The 27,568-nt window shown below is 46.6% G+C and overlaps 1 protein-coding gene across 4 annotated transcripts in view; it reads left to right on the top strand.

The window, feature by feature from the left end:
* LOC134958605 (contactin-4-like) overlaps positions 1-27,568 on the top strand; it is a 399,552-nt gene that overhangs the window by 320,081 nt on the left and 51,903 nt on the right. For all 4 annotated transcript variants that reach the window (XM_063941309.1, XM_063941311.1, XM_063941308.1 and 1 more), the window contains exons 6-11: positions 8,513-8,716; positions 9,611-9,713; positions 13,310-13,494; positions 14,921-15,057; positions 16,157-16,286; positions 17,408-17,558. In XM_063941309.1, coding sequence (XP_063797379.1) covers positions 8,513-8,716; positions 9,611-9,713; positions 13,310-13,494; positions 14,921-15,057; positions 16,157-16,286; positions 17,408-17,558 — 910 coding nt within the window. The remainder of the gene's footprint in view (positions 1-8,512; positions 8,717-9,610; positions 9,714-13,309; positions 13,495-14,920; positions 15,058-16,156; positions 16,287-17,407; positions 17,559-27,568) is intronic.

Below are 27,568 nucleotides of genomic sequence, written 5' to 3'. Positions count from 1 at the left end.
GTAGTGTGCTATGTCTGTATAGGGTGTAATAGATGTATTATGGTCATGGCCAGTGGTGAGGTCATGTTGGGGGTGTAGTGTCCTATGTCTGTATAGGGTGTAATAGATGTATTATGATCATGGCCAGTGGTCAAGTCATGTTGGGGATGTAGTGTCCTATGTCTGTATAGGGTGTAATAGATGTATTATGGCCAGTGGTCAGGTCATGTTGGGGGTGTAGTGTCCTATGTCTGTATAGGGTGTAATAGATGTATTATGGTCATGGCCAGCGGTCAGGTCATGTTGGGGTGTAGTGTCCTATGTCTGTATAGGGTGTAATAGATGTATTATGGTCATGGTCAGTGGTCAGGTCATGTTGGGGGTGCAGTGTCCTATGTCTGCATAAGGTGTAATAGATGTATTATGGTCACGGTCAGTGGTCAGGTCATGTTGGGGTGTAGTGTCCTATGTCTGTATAGGGTGTAATAGATGTATTATGGTCATGGTCAGTGGTTAGGTCATGTTGGGGGTGTAGTGTCCTATGACTGTATAGGGTGTAATAGATGTATTATAGTCACGGTCAGCGGTCAGGTCATGTTGGGGTGTAGTGTCCTATGTCTTTATAGGGTGTAATAGATGTATTATGGTCATGGGCAGCGGTCAGGTCATGTTGGGGGTGTAGTGTCCTATGTCTGTATAGCGTGTAATAGATGTATTATGGTAATGGCCAGTGGTCAGGTCATGTTGGGGGTGTAGTGTCCTATATCTGTATAGGGTGTAATAGATGTATTATGGTCATGGCCAGCGGTCAGGTCATGTTGGGGGTGTTGTTTCCTATGTCTGTATAGGGTGTAATAGATGTATTATGGTCATGGCCAGTGTTCAGGTCACGTTGGGGGTGTTGTGTCCTATGTTTGTATAGGATGTAATAGATGTATTATGGACATGTCCAGTGGTCAGGTCATGTTGGGGGTGTAGTGTCCTATATCTCTATAGGCTGTAATAGATGTATTATGGTCAGTGGTCAGGTCATGTTGGGGGTGCAGTGTCCTATATCTCTATAGGGTGTAATAGATGTATTATGGTCATGGCCAGTGGTCAGGTCATGTTGGGGGTGTAGTGTCCTATGTCTGTATAGGGTGTAATAGATGTATTATGGTCATGGTCAGTGGTCAGGTCATGTTGGGGGTGCAGTGTCCTATGTCTGCATAAGGTGTAATAGATGTATTATGGTCACGGTCAGTGGTCAGGTCATGTTGGGGTGTAGTGTCCTATGTCTGTATAGGGTGTAATAGATGTATTATTGTCAGTGGTTAGGTCATGTTGGGGGTGTAGTGTCCTATGTCTGTATAGGGTGTAATAGATGTATTATAGTCACGGTCAGCGGTCAGGTCATGTTGGGGTGTAGTGTCCTATGTCTTTATAGGGTGTAATAGATGTATTATGGTCATGGGCAGCGGTCAGGTCATGTTGGGGGTGTAGTGTCCTATGTCTGTATAGCGTGTAATAGATGTATTATGGTAATGGCCAGTGGTCAGGTCATGTTGGGGGTGTAGTGTCCTATATCTGTATAGGGTGTAATAGATGTATTATGGTCATGGCCAGCGGTCAGGTCATGTTGGGGGTGTTGTTTCCTATGTCTGTATAGGGTGTAATAGATGTATTATGGTCATGGCCAGTGTTCAGGTCATGTTGGGGGTGTAGTGTCCTATATCTGTATAGGGTGTAATAGATGTATTATGGTCATGGCCAGTGGTCAGGTCATGTTGGGGTGTAGTGTCCTATGTCTGTATAGGGTGTAATAGATGTATTATGGTCATGTCCAGTGGTCAGGTCATGTTGGGGGTGTACTGTCCTATGTCTGTATAGGGTGTAATAGATGTATTATGGTCATGGCCAGCGGTCAGGTCATGTTGGGGGTGTAGTGTCCTATGTCTGTATAGGGTGTAATAGATGTATTATGATCATGGCCAGTGGTTAGGTCATGTTGGGGGTGCAGTGTCCTATATCTGTATAGGGTATAATAGATGTATTATGGTCATGGTCAGCGGTCAGGTCATGTTGGGGGTGTAATGTCCTATGTCTGTATAAGGTGTAATAGATGTATTATGGTCATGGCCAGTGGTCAGGACATGTTGGGGGTGTAGTCTGCTATGTCTGTATAGGGTGTAATAGATGTATTATGGTCATGGCCAGTGGTCAGGTCATGTTGGGGGTGTAGTGTCCTATGTCTGTATAGGGTGTAATAGATGTATTATGATCATGGCCAGTGGTCAAGTCATGTTGGGGATGTAGTGTCCTATGTCTGTATAGGGTGTAATAGATGTATTATGGCCAGTGGTCAGGTCATGTTGGGGGTGTAGTGTCCTATGTCTGTATAGGGTGTAATAGATGTATTATGGTCATGGCCAGCGGTCAGGTCATGTTGGGGTGTAGTGTCCTATGTCTGTATAGGGTGTAATAGATGTATTATGGTCATGGTCAGTGGTCAGGTCACGTTGGGGGTGTTGTGTCCTATGTTTGTATAGGGTGTAATAGATGTATTATGGTCATGGCCAGTGGTCAGGTCATGTTGGGGGTGCAGTGTCCTATATCTCTATAGGCTGTAATAGATGTATTATGGTCATGGTCAGTGGTCAGGTCATGTTGGGGGTGCAGTGTCCTATATCTCTATAGGGTGTAATAGATGTATTATGGTCATGGCCAGTGGTCAGGTCATGTTGGGGGTGTAGTGTCCTATGTCTGTATAGGGTGTAATAGATGTATTATGGTCATGGTCAGTGGTCAGGTCATGTTGGGGGTGCAGTGTCCTATGTCTGCATAAGGTGTAATAGATGTATTATGGTCACGGTCAGTGGTCAGGTCATGTTGGGGGTGCAGTGTCCTATATCTCTATAGGCTGTAATAGATGTATTATGGTCATGGTCAGTGGTTAGGTCATGTTGGGGGTGTAGTGTCCTATGTCTGTATAGGGTGTAATAGATGTATTATAGTCACGGTCAGCGGTCAGGTCATGTTGGGGTGTAGTGTCCTATGTCTTTATAGGGTGTAATAGATGTATTATGGTCATGGGCAGCAGTCAGGTCATGTTGGGGGTATAGTGTCCTATGTCTGTATAGCGTGTAATAGATGTATTATGGTAATGGCCAGTGGTCAGGTCATGTTGGGGGTGTAGTGTCCTATATCTGTATAGGGTGTAATAGATGTATTATGGTCATGGCCAGCGGTCAGGTCATGTTGGGGGTGTTGTTTCCTATGTCTGTATAGGGTGTAATAGATGTATTATGGTCATGGCCAGTGTTCAGGTCATGTTGGGGGTGTAGTGTCCTATATCTGTATAGGGTGTAATAGATGTATTATAGTCATGGCCAGTGGTCAGGTCATGTTGGGGTGTAGTGTCCTATGTCTGTATAGGGTGTAATAGATGTATTATGGACGTGTCCAGTGGTCAGGTCATGTTGGAGGTGTAGTGTCCTATGTCTGTATAGGGTGTAATAGATGTTATATGGTCATGTTGGGGTGTAGTGTCCTGGGTCTGTATAGGGTGTAATAGATGTATTATGGTCATGGCCAGTGGTCAGGTCATGTTGGGGGTGTAGCATCCTATGTCTGTATAGGGTGTAATAGATGTATTATGGTCATGGCCAGTGGTCAGGTCATGTTGGGGGTGTAGTGTCCTATGTGTGTTTAGGGTGTAATAGATGTACTATGGTCATGGCCAGTGGTCAGGTCATGTTGGGGGTGTAGTGTGCTATGTCTGTATAGGGTGTAATAGATGTATTATGGTCATGGCCAGTGGTCAGGTCATGTTGGGGTGTAGTGTTCTATGTCTGTATAGGGTGTAGTAGATGTATTATGGTCATTGCCAGCGGTCAGGTCATGTTGATGGTGTAGTGTCCTTTGTCTGTATGAGATGTAATAGATGCATTATGGTCATGGCCAGTGGTCAGGTCATGTTGGGGGTGTAGTGTCCTATGTCTGTATAGGGTGTAATAGATGTATTATGGTCATATCCAGTGGTCAGGTCATGTTGGAGGTGTAGTGTCCTATGTCTGTATAGGTTGTAATAGATGTATTATGGTCATGGCCAGTGGTCAGGTCATGTTGGGGGTGTAGTGTCCTATGTCTGTATAGGGTGTAATAGATGTATTATGGTCATGGTCAGTGGTCAGGTCATGTTGGGGGTGCAGTGTCCTATGTCTGTGTAAGGTGTAATAGATGTATTATGGTCACGGTCAGTGGTCAGGTCATGTTGGGGTGTAGTGTCCTATGTCTGTATAGGGTGTTATAGATGTATTATGGTCATGGTCAGTGGTTAGGTCATGTTGGGGGTGTAGTGTCCTATGTCTGTATAGGGTGTAATAGATGTATTATAGTCACGGTCAGCGGTCAGGTCATGTTGGGGTGTAGTGTCCTATGTCTGTATAGGGTGTAATAGATGTTATATGGTCATGTTGGGGTGTAGTGTCCTGGGTCTGTATAGGGTGTAATAGATGTATTATGGTCATGGCCAGTGGTCAGGTCATGTTGGGGGTGTAGCATCCTATGTCTTTATAGGGTGTAATAGATGTATTATGGTCATGGCCAGTGGTCAGGTCATGTTGGGGGTGTAGTGTCCTATGTGTGTTTAGGGTGTAATAGATGTACTATGGTCATGGCCAGTGGTCAGGTCATGTTGGGGGTGTAGTGTGCTATGTCTGTATAGGGTGTAATTGATGTATTATGGTCATGGCCAGTGGTCAGGTCATGTTGGGGTGTAGTGTTCTATGTCTGTAAAGGGTGTAATAGATGTATTATGGTCATGGCCAGCGGTCAGGTCATGTTGGGGGTGTAGTGTCCTATGTTTGTATAGGGTGTAATAGATGTATTATGGTCATGGCCAGTGGTCAGGTCATGTTGGGGGTGTAGTGTCCTATGTCTGTATATGGTGTAATAGATGTATTATGGTCATATCCAGTGTTCAGATCATGTTGGGGGTGTAGTGTCCTATGTCTGTATAGGGTGTAATAGATGTATTATGGTCAGTGGTCAGGTCATGTTGGGGGTGCAGTGTCCTATGTCTGTATAAGGTGTAATAGATGTATTATGGTCACGGTCAGTGGTCAGGTCATGTTGGGGTGTAGTGTGCTATGTCTGTATAGTGTAATAGATGTATTATGGTCATGGCCAGTGGTCAGGTCATTTTGGGGGTGTAGTGTCCTATGTCTGTATATGGTGTAATAGATATATTATGGTCATGGCCAGTGGTCAGGTCATGTTGTGGGTGTAGTGTCCTATGTCTGTATAGTGTAATAGATGTATTATGGTCATGGCCAGTGGTCAGGTCATGTTGGGGGTGTAGTGTCCTATGTCTGTATAGGGTGTAATAGATGTATTATGGTTATGGCCAGTGGTCAGGTCATGTTGTGGGTGTAGTGTCCTATGTCTGTATAGTGTAATAGATGTATTGTGGTCATGGCCAGTGGTCAGGTCATGTATAGGGTGTAATAGAATTGTAGTATGATTGCGTCTATACTGTTGAAGAAACTAGAGCACCCTAAACAAATCCATACAAACACATGGAGAAAATACACACTCCTCATAGAGTTGGTATTGAACCCACAACCCTAGCACGATGTGATAGGGCTGCTAACCACTGAGCCACCATTCCTTGCAATATTAAAAGCAGCTCCCTCTTTTCACCTGTTAATAACCAGACTTGTTTTAATGCTGTGCTTGTAAAGTGCTGGTGCTGTTTAAACAAATGTTAATGATAAATAAAAGTTTTTGATAACTTCCGTGTGTCTGAGGCTGAAAATGTATCGCTTTAGGGGCGATATAAATCATTTCATAAAATGTGGTCAGACCTCAGGAAACTGCCATTTCCCGAGGTTTCCTGCACTGCAGATGGTTCCCCATATGTAGTAAAAGGTTCCGCAGCAGATATTGGAAATTTCCACTGTGGACTTCCGGCACAGTATCACCCGTAGAAGTCTATAGGGCTGCGCTGCACCAGTATGCAGCAAGCCCTGGAAAGTGTATCTTTCCAGAACATGTGTCCGATAGGCAACACCATCAAAAGATAGAAAACTATGGGGCCCATATATCAATGAGTGATGAAACGCGTTGTAAAAGATAAAACTCGTTGCGTATGACAAATGGTACTCCAGCCAATCAGCTCCTAACTGTCATGTTTTCAGTTCCTAGCTGTTATGTGTTTGAAAAATGACAATTAGGAGCTGACGGGCTGGATCAGCGTTTATCATACGCAATGAGTTCTATTATTCACAATGAGTTTTATCACTTGTTGATAAATAGCCCCTATGTGCTTCTTTCCATTTCTTGCTCTTGAAATATTAGTGTGTTATAGCAGGTAATGAATAGCGAGTGCAAATAGTGCAAGCGAGAGTAAACTTCAAGGCTGTTAGGATTGCATGGGCTTTGCACAATTAGTAGGTTATCAAACAGTTAATAAGCTTGGGGGGGCTGAATTTCATTAGAATAGTGGGAGTGTTAGGCAGGAGCTAGCAGACATTTTTTGTGAGGCAGGAGTTTCATCTGCCTCTTTCTCTCTGGATTTTTCCCACCCTGCCTCCCTGAGTCACATTTTTTCCCCCCACCCGTTTTTCTTTCTCTTTGCCGGTTGGGGTTTGTCAACCAATATCTGTGGCGGGAAAGAACGGCGGTTACAGTGGCTATTGCGCCGCTGTTTGGAGGTGTGCTCTTTGCCCAATACATTGTTTACTCTGGCACTCCTTACCGGGGGTCATTGGGCTTGGCCCTATTATGATGTATTGGGGAGAGAGTTGGAGACTCAGCACTTATTGGCGTAGCCAATGAGATAAATAAAGTAGAGATGAGCGGGTTCGGTTTTTCTCGGATTTACCCAAATTTCCTTATTGGCTATCGGACGTCACGTGTTTTGGTTAGCCAATAAGAAAAATCCAGAAAATAAGAAATGGCGATAATTCTGGCGTAAAGAACCGAGTAAAGCCGAACCCGCTCATCTCTAAAATAAAGTGATGTCATGGACATGCGTAGCGGCAATAAGACGTAATGTCACTGGTGATCTGGCCGTTCTTTCTTATTGCCACCATACCTAGTTTAAATATTATAATAAATGAATAACGGTTGACCGATTTTAATGGCATTTCAGTGGTCTGTGTCGTTATTTCTCTGTGTCCTTATTTCTAGATAAGTTAACTTAGTTTATATTTAGTTGTAAGGTTATTGTGTAATGATGTCATGCCGTCCGACATCGGCCAATAGAAAGTTTATGGGCTCGTAAACCGCCTGCTGATTGGTCATTACAGAGGGGTGTCTATTTATTGAATAAATGTATCTATAGAATGTTCTGTGTTTAGGAGCAATGACGTTAACAGCTTTCCTGTCTCTATTGTAACGGGTCCTTATCTTTAAAGTCCTGTAGCATTAACTTATCTTTCTATGGTGGTCATTCCGAGTTGTTCGCTCGCTAGCAGTTTTTTGCAGCCGTGCAAACGCTATGCCGCCTCCCACTGCGAGTGTATTTTAGCTTAGAAGAAGTGCGAACGAAAGGATTGCAGAGCGGCGGCAAAGTTTTTTTGTGCAGTTTCAGAGTAGCTCAATACCTACTCAGCGCTTGCGATCACTTCAGACTGTTCAGTTCCTGTTTTGACGTCACAAACACGCCCTGCGTTCGCTTAGCCACGCCTGCGTTTTTCCTGGCACGCCTGTGTTTTTCCGAACACTGCCTGAAAACGGTCAGTTGACACCCAGAAACGCCCACTTCATGTCAATCACTCTGCGGCCAGCAGTGCGACTGAAAAGCATCGCTAGACCCCATGCAAAACTGCATCATTCCTTGTGCCCGTACGTCGCACGTGCGCATTGCGCTGCATACGCATGTGAAGAACTGCCTTTTTTGCCTCATCGCTGCAGAGCGAATGAAAGCAGCTAGCGATCAACTCGGAATGACCCCCTATATACTGTAACTGTAACGTACATGGCAGTTGGTCTGGCACTGTGTCCTCTGATGCAGCAGCGAATCAGAGAAGCCGTCAGGAGGCGTCTCTGTACACAAGATGCCTCGTGCCTCATTAGCACATTATTGCACAGCTGCTGCGTACAGAGTCGCAGTTCCTGTGCAATAGCGTCTATTTCTGAATCAGGCCCAATGCTGTTTGTCACATATGACGTAGAATAGAGTGTTATATGTATAACATGATTTTCCACATGTAGCCGCATTGCTAGTCCTATGGATAGACCGCAACATTGACTCTTAACGGTCTTATAACGTTAGTTATTTTATTCGAATAATCACAATTTCCTCGCATGTGTAATATCGATGAACAGGAATTTTTTGAGAGAACTTGTGCATCGCGAATGGCCTATAACATTGCGCGCCGCTGCAGCCGTCACTGTGATGTGAGATAGATTGGCACGATTTCAGCAAAGCTTAGTAAGGACACATGTGTACGGTGCCGCTGCTTTGCTGTATGTTCTAGTATTAATGTAGCCTACGGGGCATGGCTGTCACATGGGTTTATTAATGTCCTTTTCTTGCCCTATTCAGAGCTGGTTTACGCCTGGATCTTTAATGAGTACCCTCCATTTGTGCAGCAAGACAATCGCAGATTTGTGTCGCAGGTCACCGGAAACCTTTACATCGCTAAGGTGGAGCCTTCCGACGCTGGGAATTACACCTGCGTGGTGACAAATACGGTGACCAACACCCGGGAGCTGGGGCCTAGTACACCGCTCACACTCAGGACAGACGGTAGGGGTCACTCTGATGCATCATTTGTGATTAGTAGGGTCTGCTGAGGTGTCGCAGTAACACCTCGGACCTCCCTCACTCAAGCGACACGGCTCCTAGGCCTAGAGGAAAGACAACGTCTGACGCGGTGTGTTCTGCATTTAATGTATGGAAGATATTTTTGTAGGGAATAAAGCTATAGGGGCAGATGTTCTAATCCGGCTTGGAAAATGATAAAGTGGAGAGAGATAAAGTGCCAGCCAATCAGCTCCTAACTGCCATGTTACAGGCAGTGTTTGAAAAATGACAGTTATGGGCTGATTGGTTGCTACTTTATCTCTCTTCAAGGCTTAGTAAACAGACACCAAAGCACCAGCCAATCAGCTCCTCACTGCCATGATGCAGGTTATGTTTTAATAATGACAGTTAGGAGCTGATTGGTTGGTGCTTTGGTGTCTGTTTACTAAGCACTGAAGAGAGATAAAGTGGATGGAGATAAAGTACCAGCTAATCAGCCCCTAACTGCCATGTTACAGGTTGTGTTTGAAAAATGACAGTTAGGGGCTGATTGGTTGCTACTTTGTGTCCATCCACTTTATCTCTCTTCAGTGCTTAGTAAACAGACACCAAAGCACCAACCAATCCGCTCATAACTGTCATTTTTCAAACATAACCTGTAACATGGCAGTGAGGAGCTGATTGGCTGGTACTTTATCTCTCTCCACTATATCACTTTTCAAGGTTTAGTACATCTACCCTGTAAGACTTATTTCCAGCATAGCACAGATTGGAATATGCACTGTAATTCTGTACAAAACATCATTTGTTGCTATGGGCGGAGTTAGACTTTAAATTAAATACCTTTACAAAGGAGCGTAATGCTGCACCTGCTCACTGTCCTGTTCTGTCATTCAGGTGTGATGGGGGAGTATGAGCCTAAGATCGAGGTGCACTTTCTGGAGTCCGTTGCGGCAGCGAAAGCGTCTACGGTGAAGTTGGAATGTTTCGCGCTGGGGAAGTAAGTATCGGATCCCACAAAGCTTGCGTGTCATGTGTGTGATGTGGAACGATGCTAGCAGCTGGCACACAGTACTATACAATGGTGTGACTGTTGTGTCACTGCCACCGGTTACACAGTTTAACATGATAGAGAAAAAGAGACCACTTAAAATACTATCTGAGATCTAGAGGGTATTCAGAGCTGTTAGTAAACCAAAAAAAGTTAGCAACTGGGAAAAACTATGTGCACTGCAGGTGGGGCAGATGTAACATGTGCAGAGAGAGTTAGATTTGGGTGGGTTATTTTGTTTCTGTGCAGGGTAAATACTGGCTGCTTTATTTTTACACTGCAATTTATATTTCAGTTTGAACACACCCCACCCAACTCTAACTCTCTCTGCACATGTTACATCTGTCCCCAGAGTCGGCCATAGGCATAGGCAAACTAGGCAATTGCCTAGGGCATTTGATATGCCTAGGGGCATCAGCAGTTTCTGTTGATTAAAAAGATATGCGGCATGCCTATATTCTGTGTGTATCCTTTCATATGCAGATACAGCCACAGTCTCACATAGAATATAGGCATGCTGCATATCAGTTTAATCAGCAGAAGCTGCTTGTTCATCCTAGCCACATAGCAATGCAAATAAGATGCATTTTCATTAAAATAATGTGCCCGACGTTAGCATTGAGGCAAGATTTATGAGGACACATCTGTATCCAAGCAGAGGCAGAGGTCACAGTGTTAGTGGCAGTGTGAGTGCTGTGTGCATGTGAGTGGGTTGGTTGTGCAGTAGTGTTCAGAATATGTGTAAGGAGCATTATGTGTGTCATGTAAAATGCATTAATAATGTGCAACATATGTGTAAAGGGCCACTATGTGTGTTATTATGTGTATAAGGGCATTAATAGTGTGCGGCATATGTGTAACAGGGTACTACTGTATGTGTGTCATTATGTGTATAGAGGACTAATAATGTGCAGCAAATGTGTAGGGGGCACTATGTGTGTCATTATGTGTATAAGGGCATTAATAATGTGCAGCATATGTGTAAGGGACATTATGTGTAAAAGGGCATTAATAAAGGTTGTCATAATGTGTAAGGCACATTATGTTTATAGGGACAGTAATAATGTGTCTCATATGTGTAAGCGGCATTACTGTGTGGCATTATGTGTATAAGGTGCTCTACTATGTGGCATTGCGTATAGAAAGGGCACTACTGTGTCCTCTAATGTGAATAAGGAGCAATATGGTGTGGTGTAATGTGAATGTGAATAAGGAGCAATTCAGTGTGATGTAATGTGAATAAGGGGCTCTAATGTAACGTTTATAAGGTAAAGTGATACTACTGTGGGATGTAATATGAATTATGGACACTATCGCATGATCAAATGTGAATAAAGTTTGCAGTACTGTGTGGCGTAATTGGAATTGGGGGTACTATTGTGTGGCCATGCCCCTTGCCAGCAAAAACACACCCCTTTTTGGGCTGTGCGCCAAATGTGCGAACTGTTCCTATTTAAAATATAGGGGGTACAAACCCCAAAATAAGGACTGCTATGGATGAGGGGTGATGGTGCTGGGAAAGAGGTGCAAGGTCAGAGGCGGAACCAGCGGTGGTGCTAGGGGGCACCATCTAAAATTTTGCCTAGGGCATCATATTGGTTAGGGCCGGCTCTGTCTGTCCCCACCTGCAGTGTAACATGGTTTTGCCCAGTTGCTAACTTTTTTGGTTTGCTAACAACTCTGAATAACCCCCTTATTTATACAGCAGATTGTTTATTACAGACTAAATTTAATAACGGCAACAGAAACAGGCGCACTCACAAAAATATCACTAATACTTTATTGTTTTGTTCTCCAGTTTTATTTATTTTCTACTTTCTTTGTACTTTTAATTAGTGCAATATGTAGCGATGTTACATCTCTAGCCACTTGCCTGGCATGTTGGTATCAGATGTGACGATGCCTGCAAGTGTTTTATCTGACCTGGGAGCACAGGATGTGGCCAGTCCGATAAACAGTGTTAGCAGCAGCAGGGAAGGGAAACTTCCCTCCGCTGATGCTGTCAGAGGGACCGGAAGGTTCCCCTGCCTCCCCGCACTCTCCCCTACTGACTGCTGTGCTGCCGATCACTGCTGATTGGTCAGCATGGCAGGATCCCCCCCCCCCCCCCCTCCCTCCAGCGGCTGCAGACAATAGCAGCCGCTGGGGAGTGTAAATTAACCCCCCCTCCCAAGCCACCCTTCACTGTGTACCTGGAGGCTATCACGGCTTTCAAAATTAAAGTCGCGATGTTCCCTGATGGCCGCAATGTTCCAAATCGATGTTTCGATGTTTGTGGAAAATTTACTTTTTTTTAAAAAAATCAAAAACATATTTTATTTATTTTTGAAATGTTTTAATTAAAACCATTTGGGATAGGGTTAAATTCATGTTCTTCACCTAATTCACTCATTAAAAAACCCCGACAATTTCAGAGCATTTTTTGGGGGGTCGGGGGGAAATCGTCAGTTAAGTGATTAATACCTTCTGTTCTAACACATACAGTACCATAAAGACGTACTGTGTGTATGGCCACAAGTGTAACAAACAGTCTGGGTAATAGGTGATATAATGACACTCGCAGCAGCAGAAGGTAATAATTATAGCTCCGTGGCTGTCCGCACTTGCTGCCGCTTTGCGTCCGTCTCGTCTCCAGAGATTAACTGTGGTTACAGAAGTGTGTGTGTGTACTCTTAGGGGTATATTTACTAAAGTGCAGGTTTTATAGAAGTCACATTCTACTTATCATTTATCTAGCACCATCTAGAAGATTATAGCTACAATCTGATTGGTTGCTAAGGGCAACCTCTCCACTTCTATAAACCCACACTTTAGTAACTGTACGCCTTATAATCTGCCAGTCCTACATGTAATAACATAATGTCATTTTATTGTAACTATTTAAAAAAGTCTCCTTGTCACATGTTAACGTCGCAATGTAACTGCATTATACAAGTCATCTAATGCTCATATACAGTATGTCTGGGGTAGGCAACCTCCAGCTGCTTTGGAATTATATGCCCCAGCATGGCCTGACATAGGGGGTAATTCAGACCTGATCGCAGCAGCAAATTTGTTAGCAGATGGGCAAAACCATGTGCACTGCAGGTGGGGCAGATGTAACATGTGCAGAGAGAGTTAAATTTGGGTGGGTTATATTGTTTCTGTGCAGGGTAAATACTGACTGCTTTATTTTTACACTGCAATTTAGATTTCAGTTTGAACACACCACACCCAAATCTAACTCTCTCTGCACATGTTACATCTGCCCCACCTGCAGTGCACATGGTTTTGCCCAACTGCTAACAAATTTGCTGCTGCGATCAACTCTGAATTACCCCCATAGTTGTAGCATGCCCTAACAGCAAAAGTGTGGCAGGGCATGCTGGGAGGTGTAGTTCCACAGCAGCTGGAGTGCCACAGACATGCCTAACCATGTGCCACACACAGACATACTATACACACAGGCTTGTGGACTTTGAGTATATACCTCACACACGGGCAAAGCACACCTATATATCATGGGGGACTTTTATATCCCATTTCTTGTGTCTGTCTCACCGTAGCCCAGTCCCAACCATCACCTGGAGGAGGGCAGACGGCAAGGCGATATCCCGCAAAGTGCGCCGGCATCGCTCCAGCGGAGTGTTGGAGATCCCCAACTTCCAGCAGGAAGACGCCGGACCGTACGAATGCGTTGCCGAGAATACACGTGGGAAGAACATGGTGCGAGGGCAGCTCACATATTTTGGTATGATTAGGGCGCGGTAGTAGAACTTGGATACTGCGAGGGGGCGGCATCATTTGGCATAAGCCAGTTCTTCTCAACGGCAATCCTCAACCACTGACAGGCCGTGTTTTCTGGATTTCTTTAATCGCACACAGGGGAATAAATCTATGTAGCTGGGCCAGTAATTGTACCACCTGCTTCCACAGGCAGAAATGCTCAAAGCACAACCTGTTGGGGCTACTGGACGGTTGAGAAGCACTGGAATAATCTATTTGTAATGAATTGTACGGTATGGGTCTGATTCAGATGTGGTTGTTCCGGCTTCTGCCGTTGCTATCTTCTGCAGTGCGCAGTTGCGATTGTATGCTAATACGGGTAGACGCTAACCTGAGCATAGGGACGCCCACTGTCCGACACGTATAATTGCTGAGACATTGGTTCCGGGTCATGTAGCAGAGTCTGAGTGTCTCTGTGGACGCGCAGGCTGGGCTGGTCTCCCGGGACGCTGAGGGCTCTCAAGTAGCAAGTGAGATTGCAGCTGCTAATTTATGCATGCCCAGACAACGCCATCTGAACGGCCATGGTTGTTTACCCGACGACGCCCCATTCCCACCCCCCAAATGCTGTCTTCCTGTCACTCACTGTGCAACTAATCCCTCATTGTGACCATCAGCGCAGTTCAGCCAGTGCACATGCACCGTAAGAAAACACCAACGATTTGCGTACAATGGGGGTCATTCCGAGTTGTTCGCTCGTTGCCGATTTTCGCAACGGAGCGATTAAGGCGAAAATGCGCATGGTACGCAGTGCGCATGCGCTAAGTATTTTAGCACAAAACTTAGTAGATTTACTCACGTCCGAACGAAGAATTTTCATCGTTGAAGTGATCGGAGTGTGATTGACAGGAAGTGGGTGTTTCTGGGCGGAAACTGACCGTTTCCTGGGAGTGTGCGGAAAAACACAGGCGTGCCAGGATAAAACGCGGGAGTGTCTGGAGAAACGGGGAGTGGCTGTCCGAATGCAGGGCGTGTTTGTGACGTCAAACCAGGAACGAAACGGGCTGAGCTGATCGCAGTGTAGGAGTAAGTCTCAAGTTACTCAGAAACTGCTAAGAATTTTCTTTTCGCAATTCTGCTAAGCAAAGATACACTCCCAGAGGGCGGCGGCCTAGCGTGTGCAATGCTGCTAAAAGCAGCTAGCGAGCGAACAACTCGGAATGAGGGCCAATAGCAACTTTGCGACCGCATCTGAATAAGGCCCTCTGTGTATTTGGGAGGGTAGAACTCACGCACCCAGTAACCTGAGGTAGTGATAGCCAATAGTTGTCAGCCTTACTGGTGCATTCTGGGTGCGGTACTTGTGGTAGTTCAACGACCCCTGAATTACCGTAGACACCATGACGTTGGAATGACAGTAACAAATAGATATAAAACCATTATAATTCTAGCTCCTCCAACCTGGGTGCAGAAGATTAACGATGCGCACATAGCGATCGAGGAGAACATTCTGTTGGAGTGTAAAGCGAGCGGACGCCCAAAGCCGACATACACCTGGCTGAAGAACGGACAACGCCTGCAGAGCAAAGTAAGGACAACACCGGGGTGTGCACAACTGGGCAAATATCCGCGCGTCGCACTGATGACCGCTGGCGTTCACCGATGTTTTTCAAACGGCAATAGTAATGAATGCTGAATAAGCCTGATTTTGCCTTAATTCCTGTTGCTGTGTAAAAAACATGGGTCAGAGCCGCCGAACGGTGTGTTTAGAAATGTGATGTTTGGTAAATTTGCACCAAGGTGCCGGCATAATACCATATAATGCTAATGTAGCAGCAGCAAATCTGGGGATTAGCAAGATGATAGCCAGTCACTGTCTGGCTGCAGGCTGGGAGGCAGGAAGAGAGTGTTGCACTCTGATTGGTGGATAGCTCCTGCCATCCACCAATCAGCAAGCTGACAGCCATTCACTGTCTGTCTGCCGGCTGGGAGGCAGGAAGAGAGTGTTGCACTCTGATTGGTGGATAGCTCCTGCCATCCACCAATTAGCAAGCTGACAGTCATTCACTGTCTGGCTGCAGGCTGGGAGGCAGACAGTGTTGCACTCAGATTGGTGGATAGCTGCACCGAAAAGGGCCCCTAGAATTGGGCTCTCTGCTTCCTGACTCCACTCCTTCATTGTCCTCTTACCTCTCTCAGTGGCTGGAAACCTGATAGCCGTTCCCATGATTAATAGGCGCAATTTTCAGCTGATTACCTAATGGACCCCATTACCCACCCAAGCTACCAGCTGCTGTGTCCAGAGTTGTAGTGTTATTTATTATACACTGTACTGTCTTTTCATTGTCCCCCAACCCTCCTGTATGGCATTGCAGACCACTTGCATTCGGTCGCCCCCGCGTAGACAAAAGTGAGGAACGAATGCTCCTCCGGGGGCAGTCAGGAGTGGTGCCCGCTGCGTGCTATGTCTTCCCATCTTAGTCGCGCTCGTTTTACTGTATATGTAACGCTCCCCTGCGCTACAGCCTGGCGCCAAGGGACAAAACTCTGCGAATGCTGCGCATTTCTGCCTGTTATTGCGGCAAATCGCCTATGTGACGCCACCTCACGCTCCTGTATTATGTCCTACTGCTGTTCTCCAACCTTGTTTTTCACTTGTCCCCTCTCGCTCCTCACATATTCCCCAGGGCCGTCTCCAGATTGAACACGGAAGCCTCACCATCACGTCTGTGAACAGCTCAGACTCCGGAATGTTCCAGTGCTTGGCAGAAAACAAACACGGAACCATTTATTCCAGCGCCGAGCTGAGGGTTATTGGTGAGATTAAATTAAGGACTAAATCAAGCAGTTCCCCAGGGCTGCAGCATCTGAGGCCATCGCAGACGGGTCTCCTGTGTTAGGAACTGTGCATCCGACATATCCGCATTACGCAGACTAACATCTTATATTATTGATTCAGACCAACCCGAGGAGAAAAGTCCAGACAACAGTTACTAATGGCTGACTGCAGTTTTGTGCACAGGCCCCTGTTGTGTTTCCCGTACCTGTGGGAGAGATGTACTAACTCAGAGGTTCTCAAACGCGGTCCTCAAGGCACCCCAACGGTCCAGGTTTTAAGCTTGTCCGTGCTTGGCCACAGGTGACTTAATTAGCACCTCAGTCAATTTGATTTAACCATCTGTGTTGAGCCATGTATATACCTAAAACATGGACTGTTGGGGTGCCTTGAGGACCGCGTATGAGAACCTCTGTACTAACTTCTAAGCCTTGGGGAGAAATAAAATGGAGAGAGATAAAGTACCAGCCAATCAGCTCCTCACTGCCATACTACAGGCTGTATTTAAAAAATTACAGTTAGAAGCTGGTTGGTTGGTACTATATCTCCATTCACTTTATCTCTCTCCAAGGCTAAGTACATCTGCCCTTGAGCCTTGGACAGAAACAAAGTGGAGAGAGCTAAAGTATCAGTCAATCAGCTCTTAACTGCCATGTTACAGGCTGTGTTTGAAAAAATGACAGGAGTTGGTTGGTTGGTTGGTTGGTTGGTTGGTTGGTTGTATGGTTGGTTGGTACTTTATTTCCATCCACTTTATCTCTCTCCAAGGCCTCGTACATTTGCCCCTATGTAACTACCATTTCTACTAAATGGACTGTCTTCCTCCAACCTACCTACCTTACTTCCACAGTTCAGATTCAGGTAGGTAGCTTCAACAATCTAGGCAATATTCATTCTTTCTGCTGGTCACCATAAACTAATAAACTTGGAAGGAACGCATTATTACTTCATGACAAAGCATCACGGGTCACTAGTTCTTACTGCTCCTACCCTGCAAGATCATAGCTGTTGATTGATGTAGTCTACACAGTGGCTGCAGGTGCCCTTTAATACGGGTCGTTAGAAGCCAGTCACTATATTTGCTATCTCTCTCTCTCCGTAGCTGTGGGCCCTGACTTCACCGCAGCGTTTGTCAGAAGAGTGACCTTAGGAAAGGTCGGCGGTTTTGTCCTGATTGAGTGCAAACCTAAGGCCTCGCCTAAACCGACCATCACGTGGAGGAAAGGAAGGGACCCACTGCGGCTGAACCCCAGGTGAGACGCTTTGTGCATTTTCATTTACAAGTTAAGTCACTGTGGTCAAACCCTTCATAATGACACTAGAGTATAGGGAGATTCATTCATGGAACAGCACATAGGGGGAGATGTACTAAGCAGTGATAAAAGTGAAGAAGTGAGCCAGTGGAGAAGTTGCCCATTGTAACCAATCAACTGCTCTGTATATTTTTAAACTATGCAAATTATAAATGTTACGTCAATGCTGATTGGTTGCCATGGGCAACTTCTCCACTGGCTCATTTCTCCGCTCTTATCACTGCTTAGTAAATGTCCCCCATAGTCTGACACATCTGAGGCCTGGTCACAGAGGAGGCAGACACTCTGTGGGCGGGACCCATATATATGAGGATTCGGCCTATCAGTTTCCTAGGCAACAGTGCCCTCATTGCGGTGCTGGTGGCATTCTAACTATATTCCACAAAATGGCTACCTGAGCTATATCACTGGAAGCTAGTGAATGTGTATGCTGTTCTGTCAGTGATGTCAATGTCTACTGACTAGTGACTGAATAGGTTGCGTTCTCAGTGATGTTACTGATTCCTAGAGAGTGGGTAGGCTGCATTCTCAGTGATGTCACTGGTTCCTAGTGAATGGATAGGCTGCTCTCTCAGTGATGTCACTGGTCCCTAGTGAATGGATAGGCTGCTCTCTCAGTGATGTCACTGGTTCCTAGTGAATGGATAGGCTGCTCTCTCAGTGATGTCACTGGTTCCTAGTGACTGGATAGGTTGCGTTCTCAGTGATGTCACTGGTTCCTAGAGAGTGGGTAGGTTGCATTCTCAGTGATGTCACTGGTTCCTAGTGAATGGATAGGCTGCTCTCTCAGTGATGTCACTGGTCCCTAGTGAATGGATAGGCTGCTCTCTCAGTGATGTCACTGGTTCCTAGTGAATGGATAGGCTGCTCTCTCAGTGATGTCACTGGTTCCTAGTGACTGGATAGGCTGCATTCTCAGTGATGTCACTGGTTCCTAGTGAATGGATAGGCTGCTCTCTCAGTGATGTCACTGGTCCCTAGTGAATGGATAGGCTGCTCTCTCAGTGATGTCACTGGTCCCTAGTGAATGGATAGGCTGCTCTCTCAGTGATGTCACTGGTCCCTAGTGAATGGATAGGCAGCACTCTCAGTGATGTCACTGGCTCCTAGTGACTGAATAGGCTGCACTCTCAGTGATGTCACTGGTTCCTAGTGACTGGATAGGCTGCACTCTCAGTGATGTCACTGGTTCCTAATGACTGGATAGGCTGCACTCTCAGTGATGTCACTGGTTCCTAATGACTGGATAGGCTGCACTCTCAGTGATGTCACTGGTTCCTAATGACTGTATAGGCTGCACTCTCAGTGATGTCACTTGCTCCCAGGGATTAATAAGGCTCAGCGATGTCTTTGGGTGCTAGTTTCTGGATGGGCTGCATTCTCATGGATTTTCTTCAGCCCACAAAATTGCTACCTCCACTGTGTACATTAGGCAGGTGCATTTTAACTGTGAAGTGTGACAAAGTAGAGCTAAGACACAAACTCCTCCCAGCTCTATAGCGGACCACACATTTCAAATTTGCTCCCCTCCCCCAGCAACACAGCATGGTTCTGCAATGGTGCAAAATGCCACCTTCTGGATACATTTAGTCCTAACTCTAAATGAGGCTGGGGATCCTCATAAGGATATGTCTTCCTACAATGGCTGGGTTCCCTTGCAGCTTACTGTTTACCAAGATCTGTATCCCTACGTTCCAGTTGTAACTTCAGCGCTCATATAGAGTCCTTAATGTTTGGCAAACTGCTGGTCTATGAAGCCTTTATAGTCTATCGGAGTGTTAACGTCCAGCTGAAAGGCCAAAGCTGAACTGCCTCAAGCTCAGTGTTCTCTTGCAGTTTGCTTTCAGCCATCTGTGACTGTTGTGTGACCATGTTCTTCACCAAGTATTCTCTCTCAATATCTTCCATGGAACTACGTTCTCTCAATACTTTCCAGGTATTTAGGTCCATTTACCTGAATAGAACGTTGTATTTGAAGAGTTCCCCTCATGACGTAGCGACATATTTATAAAGCTCTGTTTCACACAAAGAGCCCAGCACATCCATAAGATGTCACATTCATTCACACATCACAAGGGGGTGAAACCGCGGGGCAACATATGTACACACCCATTGGCTACTTCATTAGGTACACCTGTACACTTACACATCGATACACATATCTAATTAGACAATCATGTGGCAGCAACCCAATGCTAAAAACATGCAGACATGGTCAAGAGGTTCAGTTGTTGTTCAGACCAAACACTAGAATAGGGTAAGAAATGTGACATTGACTGTGGAGTAAATGTTGGAGCTAGACGGGGTGATTTGAGAAACTGCTGAAAGGAATTACATGCACAACAGTCTGTCTAGCGTACCTTAATGCCAGTTCTGCATTGTGCAAATGCCACAGCCTCTCTGAGTACTGTTGCTGACCATGGGCGTCCTTTATGTATCATCTATCAAGTGAACAAATGTGGAAAATCCTCTAAAAATGTCAGATTACTGCATCACATATAGATCCTCATATGTCTGAAAAGGCTCCCGCGGATCAGCAATCCCTGGCTGTGCAGCTTGCAGTTCCATCGACACACCTGCACACAACACCACCACCTTGAGAACACCCCAGTGGCGCCTTTTCATCTGGAAGTGGAATGCAAAATTGCACACAACTCGCGCACAGTGCAACTGCATACAAGCCACGCTCTGCATACAAGCGCTCACAGGGTGACCATATACAAGCCACGCTCTGCAAACAAGCGCTCACAGTGTGACTATATACAAGCCACGCTCTGCAAACAGCGCTCAGTGTGACCATATACAAGCCACGCTCTGCAAACAGCGCTCACAGTGTGACTATATACAAGCCACGCTCTGCAAACAGCGCTCAGTGTGACCATATACAAGCCACGCTCTGCATACAAGCGCTCACAGGGTGACCATATACAAGCCACGCTCTGCAAACAAGCGCTCACAGTGTGACTATATACAAGCCACGCTCTGCAAACAGCGCTCACAGTGTGACCATATACAAGCCACGCTCTGCAAACAAGCGCTCACAGTGTGACTATATACAAGCCACACGCTGCAAACAGCGCTCAGTGTGACCATATACAAGCCACGCTCTGCAAACAGCGCTCAGTGTGACCATATACAAGCCACGCTCTGCAAACAGCGCTCAGTGTGACCATATACAAGCCACGCTCTGCAAACAGCGCTCAGTGTGACCATATACAAGCCACGCTCTGCATACAAGCGCTCACAGGGTGACCATATACAAGCCACGCTCTGCAAAGAAGCGTTCACAGTGTGACTATATACAAGCCACGCGCTGCAAACAGCGCTCACAGTGTGACTATATACAAGCCACGCTCTGCAAACAGCGCTCAGTGTGACCATATACAAGCCACGCTCTGCAAACAGCGCTCAGTGTGACTATATACAAGCCACATGCTGCAAACAGCGCTCACAGTGTGACTATATACAAGCCACGCTCTGCAAACAGCACTCACAGTGTGACCATATACAAGCCACGCTCTGCAAACAGCACTCACAGTGTGACCACATACAAGCCACGCTCTGCAAACAGCGCTCAGTGTGACCATATACAAGCCACGCTCTGCAAACAGCACTCACAGTGTGACCATATACAAGCCACGCTCTGCAAACAGCGCTCAGTGTGACCATATACAAGCCACGCTCTGCAAACAGTGCTCAGTGTGACTATATACAAGCCATGCTCTGCAAACAGCACTCACAGTGTGACCATATACAAGCCACGCTCTGCAAACAGGTGACCATATACAAGCCACGCTCTGCAAACAGCGCTCACAGTGTGACCATATACAAGCCACGCTCTGCAAACAGGTGACCATATACAAGCCACGCTCTGCAAACAAGCGCTCACAGTGTGACCATATACAAGCCACGCGCTGCAAACAGCGCTCACAGTGTGACTATATACAAGCCACGCTCTGCAAACAGCACTCACAGTGTGACCATATACAAGCCACGCTCTGCAAACAGCGCTCAGTGTGACTATATACAAGCCACGCTCTGCAAACAGCGCTCACAGTGTGACCATATACAAGCCACACTCTGCAAACAGGTGACCATATACAAGCCACGCTCTGCAAACAGGTGACCATATACAAGCCACGCTCTGCAAACAGGTGACCATATACAAGCCACGCTCTGCAAACAGCACTCAGTGTGACCACATACAAGCCACACTCTGCAAACAGCGCTCAGTGTGACCATATACAAGCCACGCTCTGCAAACAGCACTCACAGTGTGACCATATACAAGCCACGCTCTGCAAACAGCGCTCAGTGTGACCATATACAAGCCACACTCTGCAAACAGTGCTCAGTGTGACTATATACAAGCCACGCTCTGCAAACAGCGCTCACAGTGTGACCATATACAAGCCACGCTCTGCAAACAGGTGACCATATACAAGCCACGCTCTGCAAACAGGTGACTATGGCCCTCATTCCGAGTTGTTCGCTCGCAAGGCGATTTTAGCAGTATTGCACACGCTAAGCCGCCGCCTACTGGGAGTGAATCTTAGCTTCTTAAAATTGCGAACGATGTATTCGCAATATTGCGATTACACACCTCGTAGCAGTTTCAGAGTAGCTTCAGACTTACTCGGCATCTGCGATCAGTTCAGTGCTTGTCGTTCCTGGTTTGACGTCACAAACACACCCAGCGTTCGCCCAGACACTCCTCCGTTTCTCCAGCCACTCCCGCGTTTTTTCCGGAAACGGTAGCGTTTTTATCCACACGCCCATAAAACGCCGTGTTTCCGCCCAGTAACACCCATTTCCTGTCAATCACACTACGATCGCCGGAGCGAAGAAAAAGCCGTGAGTAAAAATCCTATCTTCATAGCAAATTTACTTGGCGCAGTCGCAGTGCGGACATTGCGCATGCGCACTAAGCGGAAAATCGCTGCGATGCGATGAAATTTACCGAGCGAACAACTCGGAATGAGGGCCTATATACAAGCCACGCTCTGCAAACAAGCGCTCACAGTGTGACCATATACAAGCCACGCTCTGCAAACAGCGCTCACAGTGTGACCATATACAAGCCACGCTCTGCAAACAGGTGACCATATACAAACCACGCTCTGCAAACAGGTGACCATATACAAGCCACGCTCTGCAAACAAGCGCTCACAGTGTGACTATATACAAGCCACGCGCTGCAAACAGCGCTCACAGTGTGACTATATACAAGCCACGCTCTGCAAACAGCACTCACAGTGTGACCATATACAAGCCACGCTCTGCAAACAGCGCTCAGTGTGACTATATACAAGCCACGCTCTGCAAACAGCGCTCACAGTGTGACCATATACAAGCCACACTCTGCAAACAGGTGACCATATACAAGCCACGCTCTGCAAACAGGTGACCATATACAAGCCACGCTCTGCAAACAGCACTCAGTGTGACCACATACAAGCCACACTCTGCAAACAGCGCTCAGTGTGACCATATACAAGCCACGCTCTGCAAACAGCACTCACAGTGTGACCATATACAAGCCACGCTCTGCAAACAGCGCTCAGTGTGACCATATACAAGCCACGCTCTGCAAACAGTGCTCAGTGTGACTATATACAAGCCACGCTCTGCAAACAGCGCTCACAGTGTGACCATATACAAGCCACGCTCTGCAAACAGCGCTCAGTTTGACCATATACAAGCCACGCTCTGCAAACAGTGCTCAGTGTGACTATATACAAGCCACGCTCTGCAAACAGCGCTCACAGTGTGACCATATACAAGCCACGCTCTGCAAACAGGTGACCATATACAAGCCACGCTCTGCAAACAGGTGACTATATACAAGCCACGCTCTGCAAACAGGTGACTATATACAATCCACTATCTACACCACTCTGTTATCCAGGTGCATAAGTTACATCTGCCCCCCACTTGCAGTACAGCATGGTGTTACCCAGGTGCTCAGGTTACATCTGCCCCACCTGCAATGCAGAATGGTGTTACCCAGGTGCATAGGTTGCATCTGCCCCACCTGCAGTACAACATGGTGTTACCCAGGTGCACACGCTACATCTGCCCCACCTGCAATGCAGCATGGTGTTACCCAGGTGCTCAGGTTACATCTGCCCCACCTGCAATGCAGAATGGTGTTACCCAGGTGCATAGGTTGCATCTGCCCCACCTGCAGTACAACATGGTGTTACCCAGGTGCACACGCTACATCTGCCCCACCTGCAATGCAGCATGGTGTTACCCAGGTGCATGCGTTACAACTGCCTCACCTGTAGCACAGCATGGTGTTACTCAGGTGTACATGTTACATCTGCCCCACCTGCAGTACAACATGTGTTACCCAGGTGCACACGCGACATCTGCCCCACCTTACCCAGGTGCACAGGTTACATCTGCCCCTTCTGCAGTGCAGCATGGTGTAACCCAGGTGCACATGTTACATCTGCCCCTACTGCAGTGCAGCACGTTGTTACCCAGGTGCACAGGTTACATCTGCCCCTTCTGCAGTGCAGCACGTTGTTACCCAGGTGCACAGGTTACATCTGCCCCTTCTGCAGTGCAGCATGGTGTTCCTCAGGTGTACATGTTACATCTGCCCCACCTGCAGTGCAGCATGGTGTCACCCAGGTTACAGGTTACATCTGCCCCACCTGCAGTGCAACACGGTGTTACCCAGGTGTACATATTACATCTGCCCCACCTGTAGCACAGCATGGTTTTACCCAGGTGCACAGGTTACATCTGCACCACCTGCAGTGCAGCATTGTGTTACCCAGGTGCACAGGTCACATCTGCCCCACCTGCAGTGCAGCATTGTGTTACCCAGGTGCATAGGTCACATCTGCCCACCTGCAGTGCAGCATTGTGTTACTCAGGTGCATAGGTTACATCTGCCCCACCTGCAGTGCAGCATTGTGTTACCCAGGTGCACAGGTACTGGCTTTTTGCCCAGTTCAGAACCAGCCCCATAGTGTACTAGGCACTAGTGTTTTTGCTGCAAAGGAGTATAAACTTGCAGATTAAGCGCAACGCCGTGCGGAGCAATGCACAACGCGGTTCACTGGTCTTTTGGCATCTAGTAATGCTAGTGCCAGTGTCCAGGGTACTCACACACTGTACTTTTGTGGCATTAGTAATGAATAAGACACATTTTGGGTATAAGAGTGTGTGCCGGGACACTCTTAGCTGCAAAGTCCGTGGATGACTGAATGCTGCAAAACTTCTGATGTTTTTCCTATTTATGTATTTGTGTATTTGTGTGTACATAAGGAGAGGGTATATTGGCACTATTAAGATAACAAATAGCGTGCTAGTCCCTGCTGTAACTAAGACACATTTTCTGTACCAGATGGTGTAGAACATAGCCCAATGTGTGTTCTGCTGTGAGACCATGCAGGAACATACAGAGATACAAGATAATATATCCGAGGAGGCCGTGGAGTGATTGTCACTGAACATAAGGAGACGTTCGGAGTTAATTAGCTCTTAAAAGCAAGAAGAGGAATCCAAGAGCCTGTGTCCTGACTGTATTCATTACTTCTGCAAGATTGCTTCTATAGGGCTGAACATGCTGAGCCAATATCCCCTGTCCTGCAATGATGAGCACTAATAAGCGGGGCACAGTATGGCTGACGGTAGGGTTCTCTTGCTGTGTGTACTAGACCGTATCATGCTGAGAGTGCCCAGTGGACAAAGCAATGGCCCAATGGGCGGACATATGAATAGCCTTTACAGCAGGGACTGTTCCTCTCTGCATAGTGTCACAAGGGATTAGCGGAAATGAGGAACCAGTAAGTGTTTCACAGCAGCGAGGCGTGCGACAAAAATAACATAAATTGGGTATGCAGAAGCTGTGATGTATAGGCTGATAAGGGTGGATTGGAGCCATCCGAGCCTGACAAGTATTTGTATTAGCAGCGGCTGACACAGGATTTAACAATATTAGCCAGAAAATAATGACATGGTTATGCCGGCGAGTTAATGGCATTTATTTGCAAGCGATGTGCAGCAGCGATACAAAGAAGCTCAAAGGTTTCCGTCTCAAGCCTTGGCCAGCCCTGAATGGGCGCTAACGTTTGCCGGTTTAGCATGCGCTATTTTGGGCACTTTACAAGCTCTCCAAGATTTAAATTTCAAACTTGCTTCCTGAATTTGCTTGCCAAACGTCTACGTCTTGTTCCATAAGTCACCTTAGCCAAATAAACAAGCAAAGCTACATCGCCTGCCTGAATATACGGCGACAAATGTATGGGCACCATCCTGCTCTTGTGATTGTGGCTGCACCTGTGCCCACATGCCATCAGATGACTCTGCCAGCATGCACGGTTCCCAGAACATTCGTTAGAGGAAAGTTTTCTCATCTTGCAGAACAAGTTACATCAATGTAAAGTGTTCTGCTGTGTTTCATTTGTCACCATGCCCATTTGCTAAGTCGGTAAAAAACCTGATTATCCAGACCAAGGTAACAGGCCATGAACTCTCCAAGACACAAAGCTTCGGTGGGAGTAAGGTCTGAAAATGTCTCCGGCAGCTCCCAACAGTTGTAAAAAGGAAAGATGGGATGGAGGAAGCCCCATCTGACTTGGATAGCACTAGTGATCTAGGTGCTGTCGGTGACTTAGTGAAGGCGTACGTTCATTTTTATGACTCCTTTAAATTGTAAGACCACAAAAAACTCCTCAACCAGGGCAATTTTTGCCAGGAGGAAGCCTGGTGTTGACACACCGAGGTAAGTTGTAACTAAGGCAATAACTACATAGACAGTCATAATGTCATCGCCACAATGTCAGATTGTAGAACGTCAACATGGTTAAAATGTTGACAGATGATGTCTGTATAGTTGTAATGTCGACAATGAAAATGTTAGAGTGAGTTGTCCACATTTCAACAAGTCAACTTTATGGCAAAATCTACATTTCTCTATCGTCCTAGTGGATGCTGGGGTTCCTGAAAGGACCATGGGGAATAGCGGCTCCGCAGGAGACAGGGCACAAAAAGTAAAGCTTTAGGATCAGGTGGTGTGCACTGGCTCCTCCCCCTATGACCCTCCTCCAAGCCTCAGTTAGATTTTTGTGCCCGGCCGAGAAGGGTGCAATCTAGGTGGCTCTCCTAAAGAGCTGCTTAGAAAAGTTTAGCTTAGGTTTTTTATTTTACAGTGAGTCCTGCTGGCAACAGGATCACTGCAACGAGGGACTTAGGGGAGAAGAAGTGAACTCACCTGCGTGCAGGATGGATTTGCTTCTTTGGCTACTGGACATTAGCTCCAGAGGGACGATCACAGGTACAGCCTGGATGGTCACCGGAGCCTCGCCGCCGGCCCCCTTGCAGATGCTGAAAAGAGAAGAAGGTCCAGAATCGGCGGCAGAAGACTCCTCAGTCTTCTTAAGGTAGCGCACAGCACTGCAGCTGTGCGCCATTGCTCTCAGCACACTTCACACGGCAGTCACTGAGGGTGCAGGGCGCTGGGAGGGGGGTGCCCTGGGAGGCAATGTAAACCTATTTTTTGGCAAAAAATACCTCACATATAGCCTCCGGGGGCTATATGGAGATATTTAACCCCTGCCAGAATCCGTTGAAGAGCGGGAGACGAGCCCGCCGAAAAAGGGGCGGGGCCTATCTCCTCAGCACACAGCGCCATTTTCCCTCACAGAAAGGCTGGAGGGAAGGCTCCCAGGCTCTCCCCTGCACTGCACTACAGAAACAGGGTTAAAACAGAGAGGGGGGGCACTAATTTGGCGTTAGAAATATATAAAAAGATGCTATAAGGGAAAACACTTATATAAGGTTGTCCCTATATAATTATAGCGTTTTTTGGTGTGTGCTGGCAAACTCTCCCTCTGTCTCTCCAAAGGGCTAGTGGGTCCTGTCCTCTATCAGAGCATTCCCTGTGTGTGTGCTGTGTGTCGGTACGTGTGTGTCGACATGTATGAGGACGA

Source organism: Pseudophryne corroboree, chromosome 9 (assembly GCF_028390025.1).
Source record: "Pseudophryne corroboree isolate aPseCor3 chromosome 9, aPseCor3.hap2, whole genome shotgun sequence".
NCBI lineage: Eukaryota > Metazoa > Chordata > Amphibia > Anura > Myobatrachidae > Pseudophryne > Pseudophryne corroboree.
This window is presented reverse-complemented; position numbering and strand designations above follow the sequence as displayed.